At 39.7% G+C, this 17,010-nt stretch overlaps 1 protein-coding gene across 1 annotated transcript in view; it reads right to left on the reverse strand.

The window, feature by feature from the left end:
• Positions 1-17,010, reverse strand: part of LOC126106344 (uncharacterized) — a 261,730-nt gene that overhangs the window by 232,356 nt on the left and 12,364 nt on the right. The window contains exons 4-5 of the mRNA XM_049912595.1: positions 4,775-4,916; positions 1,267-1,528 (exon numbers count right to left, since the gene is read on the reverse strand). Coding sequence (XP_049768552.1) covers positions 1,267-1,528; positions 4,775-4,916 — 404 coding nt within the window. The remainder of the gene's footprint in view (positions 1-1,266; positions 1,529-4,774; positions 4,917-17,010) is intronic.

A 17,010-nucleotide genomic window follows, 5' to 3' on the forward strand; every position in this document is an offset into this window, starting at 1 on the left:
GGCTTGCTTTTGTGCGCGCTACCACCGCTTACAATAAAAAAAGAGAGGAATTGTCTCATTAGTGAAACAATGGCTAGAGACTGCTATTTGTTATTACTTATACTGCTGCTTTCTTTGATAATGATCAAGAAGAACCAAATAATAGACTGCATATGATAGAAGATGTTCTGAACAAGAGCTTAGCGAAAATTTTTCTCCATTTGAAAATCTTTGCAGATGCCTCTTTAGTGCATTACATTCTGCACAGAAATTAGTCATATTAGATTTAAAAATATAGTCAGTTTCCGTGCTTCATTTCTAACTGTATCACTATTCAGCATAAGAATAATACAAATATAAACATGATATGATATGTATATTCTTCCGCGTTTGCTGTTGTCTCATTCTAGTTTCGTAGTTTATTAGGCAGACAGGATTTAAATGAGATAGCAGCAAACACGAAAGAATACATGGCATAATGTTTACATTCTTCTATCTTTTCTTTTAATTTATTTACTGACACAGAGGTTTTGGCGGCAGTATTTATCTTTGTGCCTGCAAAGCATGCCTGTGTAGCGCTACATATATTCGACGGGAGAAGTCAGTTGTGGCGGCACCTACCAACATTTTCCAGAACTTCCGCTTACTTTGCACTGGATTCTAAGCTGCAGGCGGTTTTTTGGATAGCAAAAATCGGAAAAAAAGTGCGGCTTAGATTCAAGTAAATACGGTAGTTACTATAATGTAATTAAAAATATAATTTAAGGAGTGAAGGTAACTGAACAGCGGAGGCACTGAGTCGCTACATAATTAAAACTGAGGACGTACACACATACACGACACACGTCTGTATGGATACACTGTCCCAGCTGACCACACAGTGCTGACAATGCAGCTCTGTTGCCCATCTGGTGTGAGGGGTCAGGCCAGGTGGAGCGGGCGAAGGTAGGCCGGAGGCAGGGGGCAAGTGGGAGGGTCGAAGGAGGCAGGTGACGGCTAGAGGGAGTGGAGCGGGTGCACGGGACAGGAATATGGCAGGAGCACCTGCAGTTCAGTGCACAATGACGTGCAGGAGTGTGCTGGGAGGCAGAGATGCAACAGAGGAAGGGGAGACGTGTGGGGGAGGTCACAGGTGTGCGAGCAGCTGCACGGATGGAGGGGATCCTGGCCTCAGTCTAGGCTACCAGAGTGCTATTTCATTTTTGTGACAATGTAGTTGAGGGTTTATTACCATATGTTAACTTATAAATAAACAGGTACAAAATCCAGAGATGGAGAAAGCCACACCTGCTCGTATTGCAGCTACCAAGAGTTCTGCATTGTCCCTCGGAGAATGTGCGGGGGCTGCCCAGACCTGTGCTGCCAGTTTTGCAAAGTCATTTATTTTATTCTTCACTAGTGATGAGTGGTTCTGCACACACGGATCTTTGTACACTGTTAAAAATTTTGTCACTGTCCGCACAGCCATTCTGGTTAAAGATGACGGGTATATGCATATCTGCTCCAAGAATGTCAATGCTAATGCAATCACATCTTCCTTCAAGGATGGCTGAAACACGAAAAAAAAGTATGTTGGAAATGCTACATGTTGAACTGTAACTACCCCAACCTGGTTTTATGACACAAATAATTAGAGTAGCATCTGATACATGCATTTAGATTTATAGTTTGTATTTTTCGGATTTAGTCATTGTTGTATGGTGTTGAGTAGATAAAGGACACTTATGACTGCGGTTTAAAGGATTTTGCTTCATTTTATAGTTAGATTTTGTAATTTGTGAAATTAATAACACCTAATTAAATTATGCAAGTTTGGCCACTCTGTTGTTTACATAATATAAATTCTAAAACTGAACATAAATTGTGACTTTTATATAAAATCAAAATTCATTGTAAATTTCATGGATTATTAAATCATTTTATGCATGTGGATGATTACTGAAGCCCGATATTAACAGAATAATTTATGACATTTCAGAAAATGAGAACCAATATATCATATTTGAATTTTCAGCAGTCTTTTTGAAGACTGTAATAAAAAAATATGCATTTTCAAGGAAATATGATGAATCAGGCAATGTGCAGAGTAAATATTAATGTAAAATTATTGTAAAAATAGAAAAGCTAAATTTTAAATAAACTAAACAGCAATGTTATGTTTCATGCTGATTGTAATACTTTCATAAATATGAATCTGCCAGAGGCTGTGTGAAGTTTTTGGGATATTGGACTGAAATAGTGATGACTGACTGGAATCCAGGACCATTACATACTGGCACCAGTGTGTAGAATTTCAGTTTTATCTCTGGCATTGTGGCTTCCAACACTGGCATGTGGTGATGTTATACAGCACTTGTCTTATGAAAACAATCACAATGCTGTGTTAATTGTATCTAGGATTATGAATGCTGAATATATTTTAATGAGAAAACATACAGGATCACATATTTTCACAATAAAATATACTCTGCCAACAGGACAGCCAAGTTCTTCAAGGGGAAGTCCTAGTAGTGGTGATGCTCATGTACTGGGTGATCAAAAAGTCAGTATAAATTTGAAAACTGAATAAATCATGGAATAATGTAGATAGAGAGATACAAATTGACACACATGCTTGTAATGAGATGGGGTTTTATTAGAACCAAAAAATTACAAAAGTTCAAAAAATGTCCAACAGATGGCGCTTCATCTCATCAGAATAACAATAATTAGCATAACAAAGTAAGACAAAGAAAAGATGATGTTATTTACTGGAAATGCTCAATATGTCTACCATCATTCCTCCACAATAGCTGTAGTTGAGGAATAATGTTGTGAACAGCACTGTAAAGCATGTCCAGAGTTATGGTGAGGCATTGGCATCGGATGTTATCTTTCAGCATCCCTAGAGATGTCGGTCGATCACGATACACTTGCGACTTCAGGTAACCCCAAAGCCAATAATTGCACGGACTGAAGTCTGGGGACCTGGGAGGCCAGGCATGTCGAAAGTGGCAGCTAAGCACACGATCATCACCAAACGATGCACGCAAGAGATCTTTCACGCACCTAGCAATATTAGCAATATGGGGTTGAGCACCATCCTGCATAAACATCGTACGTTCCAGCAGGTGTTTATCAGCGAGGCTGGGGATGATGTGATTCTGTAACATATCGGCGTACCTCTCACCCGTCACGATAGCAGTTACAAAACCAGAATCATGCATTTCCTCGAAGAAAAAAGCCCGATAACGGTAGATGTGGTAAATCCAACCCACACTGTGACTTTCTCGTCATGCAGTGGAGTTTCCACAACAGTTCTAGGATTTTTGGTAGCCCAAATTCTGCAGTTGTGGGCATTGGCAGACCCTCGGAGTGTGAAATGAGCTTCGTCGGTCCACAATACGTTACTCAACCAATCGTCATCTTCCACCATCTTTTGAAACGCGCACACCGCAAATGCCCTGCGCTTCACTAAATCACCGATGGATTTTGTATGGATAGCATCAGAGGGTACACCTAAGTGCCAAACAAACAGTAGTGTATGGAATGCCAGTGCGACGTGCAACTGCACAAGCACTGACCTTCCCATGCATAGGTGACCCAGCTACAGTCTCCATTCTTCCTGATCTGTCTCAGCAGCATTACGCCTTGTGCTCGATCTGCCACTACAGGGTCTATCGTCTAAACAACCCGTGGCTTCGAACTTCGAAATCACTCTCGCCACAGCTGCATTTTTCCAATGGACCTTTACTCGTTTGAATCCCCTTCCTATGGCGATAGGATCGTAACGCTGAACTAGCACATTCCCCATTCGGATAACATAGCTTCACTAAAAGCGCCTTTTCAGGTAACGTCAACATGCTGCGACTGCTGGCGCATCTGATTCTCTCTCTCATTACAGCTCCTTTTATACATGAGTATCATGCACAGTCACTGACGTTTTGCTATCCAGCACCATGCATTGGACATTTTGTGAACTTTGTTTCTTTTTGTTCTGAGAAAACCCCATGTCATTCCAAGCATGTGTGTAAATTTTTACCTCTCTATCTACATTATTCCGTGGTTTATTAAGTTTTCAAATTTATACTGACTTTTTGATCACCCAGTACTTCATGTCAAATGGAAGCAAGAAATGAGCAAAACTAAGAAAATATTTACCAGTTCTGTGTCTAATAAAATACAGGCAAATAATAATACAAAACATGAGAGTTAAATAAATGGAAAGGCACTATGTGACAATAAAAAGCCATAGCTGCTCACCAGGAACAAAGACTATTTGCACCATGGGTGCATTTGACAAGCATACCAAAAAAGAAAACTATCTTTCAGTCTAAAATTTCTGGAAATTAAGAACAGTTTCTTCCTGATAGAAAGAAAAGATTCAAATACAACAACAGGAGAGAGTAGATGAAAGCACTAAAAACCACTGATTAGGTAAAAGTCAATGGGGAAACTGAAGCAATAATAAGATACAGCACCCAATTCTGTCATTTTATCTTTTGCTTCATTCAGGAACCTGTGATTTATTTCCTGATTTTTATTGACCTATAGGTTCCCTCAGTATCATTGTTGAGACTATAAAAATAGAATCTAACTGTTATACCACACATTATTTCACTTTCTTGTGTCTCCCACGAAGTGACTATCCTGCTCCTATTTTAGCTACACTCCCACTCATTGTCTTTCTCTAGTTTCTGTCTGTCTGTCTCCCCCCTCTCCCCCCCCCCCCCCTCCTCTCCCCCAACAGTTGAACAATTTTATAGGTACAAGAGCTTGAGATTTGATTTGTTATTCTGAGTATATTTTTACTTACAACAAGGCCACTCTGCACAACTCCATGACACAACATCAGCCTAAAATTGTCTATGTCATTTACGCTGATTGCAGCATTATCAGAACCCTTAATAAGCTCATCTGTGGGTATGGTTCTGCCATCCCATATTGGCAGCAGACATCTGAAAGAGAGATTTGAGTAACTAAACACCATTATTTCATTTACAATATTTTAAATGTGTATGACATATACCAATACACAACTAATTTAGAGACAGCTGTCATAATAATAATAATGTTTATTTGTCCATGTTAACTTTACAGTCTTGGACATCATCATTTTTTGTACAATTATATCAATATCATGTCATTCCAAGAATGAATATATACATCAAGTAGCACATTGTATATCATTCCATGCAATAATGTTATAAACACATTAGCACATTATATATCACTCCATATATACAATGATTATATAGATCAAATTAGCCAATTATAACAATACCACCACTAATATACTGCAGTATGGAAAAGAATAAACTAGCAGTACTGCAGCTCAGAATTCTTTTAATGAGTATAAACATCTTTCTATTAACAAATTTTTCAATTTGCCCTTGAAAAGATTGCCTTGGAGTTGCTTTATATTTTTTGGCAACTTATTATAGAATTGTCTCCCTGTTACATATGGACTGTCGTCTGTAGCTTTCTTGTTAGACCGTCTCCTATGACAGTCACTTTTGGCTCGAGTATTGTAATTATGGGTGTCACTGTTCTTTACACTATTTTCCTCATTCTCTTTTGCAAACATTATGGTCTTAAATACATACAATGAGCACACAGTCAGTAATTTATAATTTTTGAAATAGTCCCTACAGGACTGGTGTTTGCTTATATTAGCAATTATCCTAACTGCTCTCTTTTGAAGCCTGAAAATGCGATCCATATAGACAGTGGGTGCCCCACCCCAGACCTCGATCCCATATTGCAGATGTGAGTGTATTAACCAATAATACACTTGTTTAAGGACAAGGGGAGCTATTATATTTGCAAGACATTTTAGTAAGTAAATATTACTAGAGACCATTTTACAGGTGGAGCCGATATGCTCTTTCTAAGTGAGATGTTCATCAATCAATATGCCTAAAAACTTATGTTTGTCAGATGTTTCAACTGTAGAAAGTGATTGAGTATGAGTATTATTAAAATGTAGTAAGAACTTTATTACTACAGTCTTGTCCTTATTCAGTGTAAGCTTATTCACTGTTAGATCATTTCAAAGTTCTCTTTGTTGCTTTGGAATGCTGCCCGCTCTGTACAGCCCCAGCTAATAAAAGATATATCATCAGCATAGTTCACTAGTTTGAAGTTTTGTGGCTGTGTTACATCATTAATATATACTATAAACAAGAATGGTCCAAGTATACTTCCTTGGGGAACTCCACAATTGAGTGTTCTGTATGCTGACTTTACTGTTTGGATCTTACTTTCATTCTTATAATTTAGTTTTGTGCAAATAGTCCCCCTCTTCTTTGGAGCATAAAATAATTTTGTGTGGCACAGAGGCTGTGAAAGAGAAAACATTTCAGTGTGTTTTGTGATCTTGATAATAAGTATGTAGTAAAGTTCCTAGTGCAGCAGGGTTCTTCTCCAACTTATAATGAAAGAGTACATTGTATCACATCCATTTTACTGAAGAACAATCCACCATTTTAGTATACAGTATGATCCCTCTAGTCAGTTCTCCATTACATAACACTAGCTGGCAATTTAATCTAATTGACACATGAGTAGCTACAAAGTATTTTTAGACTTTGCTTGCAATTGTATATTTATTCATTTATAAAATATGATTTGTTTCATTTACTTTTCACAAACATAAAATACATGTTTGATAATTTTCTTCCTACATACTTAATGAGTAGAATAGCATTTCCTGTATTAACTGACAGTTCACGCTGTTGCAGTAATAACTGTCAATTTTCAAAGTCAAATTTAATTATTATGTTTACATGTGAAAGATCCTGTAATTCTGTTACATTATTGAAGTTCTACTCAGATTTTATATAATAAAATCTAAAGTATATCACATACACATTGATTTTCAATAATTATTGAAAGATTTGCAAAATAATTACTATCAGTAACTGGACATAACTAAAATTCTATTATTCTCAAAAACTGTTCATGAAAATGTTGGTGTTGTATCACGAAGGTCATCTGACCCACCGGATGAGGGAAGGATGGGGAGGGAAGTCAGACATGCCCTTTCAAAAGAGCCATCCCAACATTTGCCTGAGGCAATTTAGGGAAATAACGGAAAAACTAAATCAGGATAGCCGGATGTGGGTTTGAACCATTGCCCTCCCGAATGTGAGTCCAGTGTGCTAACAACTGCGCCACCTCACTCGGTAGGATATTGAGAGAAGAGTCTGGTGCACCATGCTAGCTGGTGACACAGGAAGGTGAGCCAGATTCAGGTTGAATTCGTGTAGTGGATTAACAACGGTGAGCTGCTACACTGATCAACTTGAATGTGGGTTACAGGAAATCTCCCATGCTTATTTGAGAAAATGCTGGGCTGATCACCAAATTCCACCTCAGAGAAAACAGTACACAAACAGTTAAAATATGGCGGTACTCAGAAAAAAGTCTACATGATTCACAGAGAGTTGGGGGACATGACTTCCCTTCCTCAGGTTACCTTGACAACTGTGGCATCAGGAAGGGCATCTTGTTAAAGAGGTAAATAACAAAATATAAAATGAGCCAAATCTTGAAAAGTGGACTCCATATTAGATGCAATAAACATTAGGTAAAATAAAGATTATTTGGAAAGGAATTAATAGCTTGAGAGTGACATTGCTGTTCCTTTGCCTTCAGTAATTCTTTGTGGTGGCAGGTCCAGATTGGACTCCTTAAAGTATGGTATTTATTAAAAATGTAGTCTGTCAACTACATTGAAATGATGATAAAACCATTAAAGGATAAAAGCTATAAAAGAACAAATCAAATGATCAATGACATGAGTACATGTATTGAATTGGAATCCTAGACTCCTTTTGCACACAGGAATCATTCACTAGACTTCTGTGCCCAGAATGAAAATGGCAGCTGATAGAAACATGATGGCAGATACTTAGAAGCAAAATTCACTTATCACAATGTGTATTTGAAAATAACTGCTAACTGTTCCTTTTATTTCATCTCAAAATGTGACACAATGTACTGCAAATGACGTCACAGTAGATATTTGTAACATTTGCATAATAACTTATCCCATCATTCTTTGCAAACCCTCTTTTCAACTACATTGATGGAACACAGCACCAAAAAATAATTAATGTAGCCTTCTCTCAGTTTCAGTAATCAGGTTATTTAAGGGCACGTGATTGGCCCAGCGTTTCCAATTGCCTTGGTGGGGCTGGCACCTTATCGCCCAGGCACTGACGATGTGCCAGATGTTCAGCATATGGGCTTGGCCTTTCCTCCACACCCCTATATGTGGTTTAACTGCCAGCACCGGTTAAGTGGGGATAAATAGGAAAGAAAAGAAAAAGGATGGGCTAGGGATAGGAAAAGGATAGGAGGCAAGTTTTTGTTAGGTTGTTGAGGGACACACTTGGTCTGGCTCCTCTCCTTTGGCCTGTTCGGCATGGGTGACCCTGCCGGTAGCTACACTACCACCGGCATAGCCCTCTGGATCCAGACCGCGCAAACCTCCTCACCCGCACAGACAGTGCTACGTTAAGGCGGTGTCCCCTGAGTCGAGTAATGAAATTCTGGGAATAAATTTGTCTAGGTAACATATTTAAATGATCAACATTGCAAGATCACAGGTTAATGTAAACATGATAAGAGATTGTACCACTGTAACTGTCAGAATGCTGAACGCAAGCATGCCTACATGCATGCATTGGGTTGTGGAGGTGCTGGATGTCAGTTTATGGAATGGAGTTCCATGCCTGTCCCTCTCGGTCGTTCAATTTATTTTATTTTATTTATTTATTTATTGTTCCATGGGACCAAATTAAGGAGAAGTCTCCATGGTCATGGAATGAGTCAATACATGAAATTATAACATGAGAGTAGTAACAGGTATGATGAAATACAAGAAACGTATTCAGGCGACAATTCGTACATTTAAATAAAGAAAATCAACAATGTAACACTGGAATTTGCTTAATTTTTCAGCTCTTCCAGGAGCTCCTTGACAGAATAGAAGCAATGAGCCATGAGGAAACTCTTCAGTTTAGACTTAAAAGCATTTGGGCTACTGCTAAGATTTTTGAGTTCTTGTGGTAGCTTATTGAAAATGGATGCAGCAGAATAGTGCACTCCTTTCTGCACAAGAATCAAGGAAGTGCATTCCATATGCAGATTTGATTTCTGCCTAGTATTAACTGAGTGAAAGCTGCCAATTCTTGGGAATAAGCTAATATTCCTAACAACAAATGACATTAAAGAAAATATATATACTCTGAGGGCAATGTCAGAATTCCCAGACTATTGAATAGGGGTCAACAAGAGGTTCTCCCCTATTCAATAGTCTGGGAGGTTCTGGGGGTGAAGCTGACTCCTGCACGTGGTGCCCCTGCATAGGTACTGGACTAGATTCTCCAGTACTGAACTGAACGTCAGCATTCCAAAAGCATTGCATTATAGGTTTCACTATGAATGGAAACCAAAGGTCTTTATCAAGACCTCACCTTGTGATCGTATCAATCAACATAGAAGGATTGTCTGTTGCCAAAGAAGAACTCCTGCAACATATTGCCAAGGAACCTAGGTGTGATATTTTATGTATACAAGAAACCCATCGAGATGACACCATGAGAAGACCAAAAATCCTTGGGATGAAACTGGCAGTTGAGCGACCCCATAGACAATATGGCAGTGCTATCTTTGTGAGGAACGATATAGCTGTTCTCTCTACCTCACTTACAGAATTCAACAATATTGAAATACTGTCTGTAGAACTGAATGGTTGTATTGTGTCGTCAATTTACAAACCCCCAGGAGCAGATTTCCAATTTTCACCTACAGACAACTACACCAATCAACAAGCTCACTTTATTGTTGGAGATTTCAATAGTCATAGCAGTGTTTGGGGTTATGTTGAGGACGACAGTAATGGTGAAGCAGTTTTGACTTGGGCTGATACCAACCATCTTAATCTTGTCCATGATAATAAACTCCCACCATCTTTTAACAGTGGGCGTTGGAAACGTGGGTATAACCCCGACTTAATTTTTGTTAGCGAGAACATAGCTCACCAATGCAGAAAAACTGTTCTAAATCCGATACCAAATACTCAACACCGCCCCATAGGCTGCCAAGTGTTTGCAGCCATTACTCCTAGAATCACATCATTCCGAAGGCGATACAATTTCAAGAAAGCAGACTGGCAGAAGTTTGCTGACCTCCTTGACTCAGAAGTTTCACGCATAGAACCCTCAGTTTCCAACTATGATGAGTTTGTAGAAGCCGTGAAAAGATGCTCAAGACTCTCAACTCCCAGAGGCTGTCGAGTTAACTACATACCTGGCTTGACAGAAGAATCCGTGAAGCATCTACATAACTATATCCAACTTTTCAATGATAATCCTTACAGCATTGAAACCTTAACTGCTGGCCAAAATTTATCCTCAGCCTTAGCCAAATCCAAAAAAGAACGATGGATAGAGTTACTCGAGAACCTTGATATGTCTAAAAGCAGTCAGAAAGCCTGGCAGTTGCTGCGACGCCTGAACAACGACCCTGTCCACAATCATGGCCATGCAAACATTGCACCAGATCAAATTGCTCATCATCTAGTTCAGAATGGAAGGGTCAATTGTTCTAAAGATAGAACAAAACTCAAAAGAGAACCTGAACGTGAAAACAACCATCTATCAAATGACTTCATCTTACAAGAACTCAGAACCGCAATTCAGAAATGCAAAAATGGTAAAGCGCCTGGTCTAGACGACCTAATGATTGAGCAAATTAAACATTTTGGTCCCATCACGGAAAGATGGCTTCTGCAATTCTATAATGGTTGTCTGAAGCGGAAACAGATCCCTGCCATCTGGAGGAAAACTAAAGTTATTCCCTTACTAAAACCTGGAAAGGGTGCAGCTGATCCCAAGAACTACCGACCGATTTCGCTCCTTTGCCATTTGTATAAAATCTATGAAAGAATGTTGCTAAATAGACTCACTCCCATTGTTGAAAAACAACTCATACCTCAACAAGCAGGTTTCCGACCTGGAAAGAATTGTACAGCACAAGTCCTTAATCTGACTGAACATATTGAAGAGGGATATGAAAAAGGATACATTTCCGGGGCTGTCTTCGTGGATCTCACAGCAGCATATGACACCATTCAACATCGACAATTATTGCACAAAGTCTACTACATCACTAGAGACATTAATTTCACCAGAACTGTGCAGACACTTTTGGAAAACCGGCGATTCTATGTGGAGTTCCAAGGAAGAAAGAGTAGATGGAGAAGTCAAAGGAATGGCTTGCCTCAGGGTAGTGTCCTTTCCCCCATATTGTTCAACATATTTACAAATGACCAGCCTCAACCTTCTCTTACAAAGAGTTTCATCTATGCAGATGATCTTGCCTTAGTCACACAAGCCAGAGATTTTGACACAGTAGAAAACCAGCTTACTGTTGCTCTCAAGGACCTATCTGAGTACTACAGAGTCAATAACTTAAGACCGAACCCTGCTAAAACTCAAGTTTGTGCTTTCCACCTACGCAATCGAGAGGCCTATAGAAAACTTACAGTGGTTTGGGAAGATCAAGAGCTTGAACATTGTTTCTACCCCAAATATCTGGGTGTCACCTTAGATCGAACGTTGACCTACAGAAAACACTGCACTAACACTAAGCAGAAAGTTGCTGCTCGTAACAACATCCTGCGGAAGCTCACTGGCAGCGTTTGGGGTGCAGATCCCAAACTACTAAGAACATCAGCCTTGGCCTTGTGCTATTCCGCAGCTGAATACGCATGTCCTGTATGGTACAAGTCATCTCATGCAAAGCAGGTTGATGTGGCCCTGAACGAAACCTGCAGGACAGTAACGGGATGCCTCAAAGCTACACCTATTGATAAACTCCATAAACTAGCAGGTATTGCTCCTCCAGACATAAGGCGTGAAGTCGCAGCCAAACTTGAGAGACATAAAGCAGATCATAACACCGATCACCTGCTACATGGATACCAGCCACCAATTAGTAGACTCAAATCTAGGAGGAGCTTCATGAGAACTACTACACCCCTCACCGGTCGGACTGGAGCAGCCAGACTATCTCAGTGGACAGCAAAATCTGACAGTAATGATTGGATGACTCCTTCTGAGACCCTTCCTCCTGGTGGAAATCAAGTCTGGACAGTGTGGAAGTCTCTAAATCGGCTCAGGAGTGGCGTCGGACGAACTAAGGACAATCTGTTTAAATGGGGCTTCATGAAGGAATCTTCCACCTTGTGTGACTGCGGAGAAGAACAGACAACCAAACATTTAATTAACTGTCCTAGATGTCCTGTATCATGTTCCACACAAGAGCTTGTTGATGTTTCAGACAATGCTGCTGCCGTTGCACAATTTTGGGCTAATACCGTTTAGTTTGTTCTTTTATGATTTGACCTGATTTGTTATATTGTATATATTGTAAATATTGTTGTAATGTTTTTGACTCGAAATAAATAAATAAATAAAATAAAAAACAAGAGGTTCTCGAACTTACACCACATATAACTTGAACAGCCTGTTTTTGAGCCAAAAATACCCTTTTTGAATCAGAAGAATTACCCCAAAAAATAATACCATATGACATAAGCGTATGAAAATATGCGAAGTAGACTACTTCTTGTGTTGAACTGTCACTTATTTCAGATACTGTTCTAATGGTAAATAAAGCAGCATTTAGTTTCTGAACAAGATCCTGAACATGGGCTTTCCACAACAGCTTACTATCTATCCAAACACCTAGGAACTTGAACTGTTCTGTCTCGCTTATAATATGCCCATTCTGCCTGATCAAAATATCAGTTCTTGTTGAATTGTGAGTTAGAAACTGTAAAAACTGAGTCTTACTGTGATGATTAATTCTGGCTGTCCCTCATGTGCTAAATGTAGACAGACCTGGTGATTCAGCAGGCCAAGGCTTCAAGTTGAAACTCTGTAGCCCTGTTGGGTTACGACAGTGGTATGTGGGCAAGTGTTAGAATGCTGGAAAACACCTCTTGGAATGTTCTTCATGAATAGCAGAACAGCAAGTTGAATCACCAGACTGACATACAAATCTGCTGTCAGGATACGTGGGATAACCGTGAGAGTGCTCCTGCTGTCATAGAAAATCACATCACAGACCATAACTCCAGGTGTAGGTCCAGTGTGTCTAGCAAGCAGACAGGTTGGCTGCAGGCCCTCAATTGACCTCCTTCTAATCAACACGCTGCCATCACTGGCACAGAGACAGAACCAGCTTTCATTGGAAAACATGACACACCTCTACACTGTCCTCCAAGAGCTCTAACTTGACATCAATTATGTTGCAACTGACAGTGGTTTGGGGTCAATGGGATGCAGGTTACAGGGAATTTGGCTTGGAGCTGCCCTTGAAGTAACTGATCTGTCACACTTTGTTGTATCGCTGTGGTGCCAATTGCTGCTCAAATTGCTGCTGCAGATGCAGTACATTACACCAGAGCCATACATTGAGCACGGTGGTCTTCCCTCTGAGTAGTACCAAGCGGCCATCTGGAGCACGATATCCTTGTGACTGTACATTCCCATGATCACTGCTACGAGCAATCACGTACAGTGGCTACATTCCTACTAAGTCTTTCTGCAATATTTCAGAAGGAACATCCAGCTTCTCATATCCCTGTAGCATGAACTCGTTCAATCTCAGTGAGTTGTCGATAAAGGCGTATTTGTCACCTTAAAGACATTCTTCACAAACGTCAACTCACTACGTCCAGTCTCAATGGTAACTAATGCTCACAACAGTTACAGCCGGTATTTACAGCAAACCCAATTTGCGTCAATTGCATTCTTATGTGACTGGTGCAAAATCTGAATAGACATCATTTTTAAGATGTAGAAACATGCCTGATAACTTTCGCTATGTTGCAAAACTCCTTCTTGGTGTTTCGATTTTTTTCCTGTCTGTGTACAATGTCCCACAGATCCTTCAAACAAGAAACCCCGCCGACTAGCCAGAAGAAATCACAGGTCACACCCATTTACAAGAAGGGTAGCAGAAGTAATTCACAAAACTAGTGTCCAATATCCTAGAAATCCAGTTGTTATGACGTCTTAGAACATATCCTAAGCTCAAATTTAATGAGGTATCTTGAACAGAATGATCTCCTCCATGTCCACCAGCATGGATTCTGAAAACATCAACTGGGTGAAACCTATCTTGATTTTTGGGTAAGTTGCAAGTTATCTCAGATGGACAGTCCTCGACAGATGTAGAAGTAACTTTGGTTGTGCCCTAGGAAAGTGTGTTGGGACCCTTGCTGTTCATGATGCATATTAATGACCTTGCAGGCAATACTAATTGTAACATCAGACTGTTTGCAGATGATGCAGTTATCTATAATGAAGTACTGACTAAGAAGAAGCTGTACAAATATTCAGCTAGGTCTTGATTCACTGGTGCAAAAGTTGGCTATTTCCATTTAATGTTCCGAAATGTAAAATTGTGCACTAAACAAAATGAAAAAGTAGTATGCTGTGAGTATAATATCAATGACTCGCAGTTAATCAACCCATACAAATAACTTTGAGTAACAAATTGTAGGGATATGAAATGAGATGATGACTTAGAAAGTGGTAGATAGCAGTTCACAGAAGAATACCAGGGAAATAGATTCATCATTAACTACTCCTTCTATAACTATATTTGATTTGTCACTTATTGCAAACTTTATACCACCTGCAAACAGAGCAATCTTGGTATCTAGTAATGTTACTAATAAAAGCTCACTAATATGTACTAGAAAAAGTAAATACCCTAAGATAAATCACGTGTGACACCACATGCTATTAGTTCCCATTTGGATGCTGACTAATAGGTTAATACAAGACTCATTCCTATCAACAACCTTCGTCTCCTGTCTCCAGTTCACCATAATATTCTTATTAACTTGAAAGAATATTGTGAATCACATAGTTAAATGCCTTTGACAGATCACAGAATATACAGTAACCTGCAATTCATTGTCTGACGAATTAAGTACATTCTCATGGTATGGTTAAGTAGCCTGCTTATTTTTTATCCTGGTTCCAAAAATGAAATATAGAACATCAAATGGATTTGCAATTACTAGTAACCACAATATTAACTTCTGTAAGAGGATGTCTCTCATGTGATGAGGCTGATACATTAAGGTTTATAAACATAGATGAGAACTGGCGACATTAATGAATGACTGCAGAATGTATGAAAAAAGTCATACAACCACAGCCCCATAATGCAGAAAATATATATAACAAGATGTAGGATGAATGTAAGTTTGATCTATAATGTAGTTGATGCTTAGTACTTTGTTATTACGACCCATGTGGCCATATCAATAAATTAACATAAACAACAAGACTCACAATTTCCATTAGATGTTTGATATTTTTTATCAATTATCTTCCATTTATTTCAGCATTTAACAACCTATCACCAGTCTTCAAAGCAAGTTTGTGTCTGCTATTAGTGCCACTGGGGTTCAGTCACATAATCATTAAAATGCCAAACTCAGACAACCTTTCACACACTAATGATGATAAACATTATTTTGTCTCAGGGTGATTTTGTCTGTCTGTAATAAGAAGTTTATTTAATATAAGAAATAGCTGACTCAAATTACAGCAGATAAAGAGGGAATAAATTATGCCTGCTAAATTAGTGTATATGTGTGTGTCTTTTTGAATGTTACCATAGTATTTTTGAAATATTAGGTTTCTTACTTCTTGGGACCAGCTAAGAGTTTTTTACTACTAATTTAATTTTTTCTATTGGAATAACACATTTTTACAGCTTTTTTGATAGTTTATTCATGTATACTTCAGTCCTAATGTTACAAGAAGCTCAGTTTGTAAATTATATCTAAAAACAAAGATGATGAGACTTACCAAACAAAAGTGCTGGCAGGTCGATAGACACACAAACAAACACAAACATACACACAAAATTCAAGCTTTCGCAACAAACAGTTGCTTCATCAGGAAAGAGGGAAGGAGAGGGAAAGACGAAAGGATGTGGGTTTTAAGGGAGAGGGTAAGGAGTCATTCCTTAGCCAGCTTCATCCTCACCCACAACTTCTTCACTTTCGAAGGCCAGACATACCAACAATCAAAGGGAACAGCCATGGGTACCAGGATGGCCCCCTCATATGCCAACCTATTCATGGGTCGCTTAGAGGAAGCCTTCTTGGTTACCCAGGCCTGCCAACCCAAAGTTTGGTACAGATTTATTGATGACATTTTCATGACCTGGACTCACAGTGAAGAAGAACTCCCAGATTCACCTGGTCCTACTCTAAATCCCATGCCACTTTCCTTGACGTTGACCTCCACCTGCCCAATGGCCAGCTTCACATGTCTGTCCACATCAAACCCACCAACAAGCAACAGTACCTCCATTATGACAGCTGCCACCCATTCCACATCAAACGGTCCCTTCCCTACAGCCTAGGTCTTCGTGGCAAACGAATCTGCTCCAGTCCGGAAACCTTGAAACATTACACCAACAACCTGAAAACAGCTTTCGCATCCTGCAACTACCCTCCCGACCTGGTACAGAAGCAAATAACCAGAGCCACTTCCTCATCTCCTCAAACCCGGAACCTCCCACAGAAGAACCCCAAAAGTGCCCCACTTGTGACAGGATATTTTCCGGGACTGGATCAGACTCTGAATGTGGCTCTCCAGCAGGGATACGACTTCCTCAAATCCTGCCCTGAAATGAGATCCATCCTTCATGAAATCCTCCCCACTCCACCAAGAGTGTCTTTCCGCCGTCCACCTAACGTTCGTAACCTCTTAGTTCATCCCTATGAAATCTCCAAACCACCTTCCCTACCCTCTGGCTCCTACCCTTGTAACCACCCCCGGTGTAAAACCTGTCCCATGCACCCTCTCACCACCACCTACTCCAGTCCTGTAACCCGGAAGGCGTACACGATCAAAGGCAGAGCCACGTGTGAAACCACCCACGTGATTTACCAACTGACCTGCCTACACTGTGAAGCCTTCTATGTGGGAATGACCAGCA

This window comes from Schistocerca cancellata, chromosome 10, assembly GCF_023864275.1.
Source record: "Schistocerca cancellata isolate TAMUIC-IGC-003103 chromosome 10, iqSchCanc2.1, whole genome shotgun sequence".
NCBI classification, from domain to species: domain Eukaryota; kingdom Metazoa; phylum Arthropoda; class Insecta; order Orthoptera; family Acrididae; genus Schistocerca; species Schistocerca cancellata.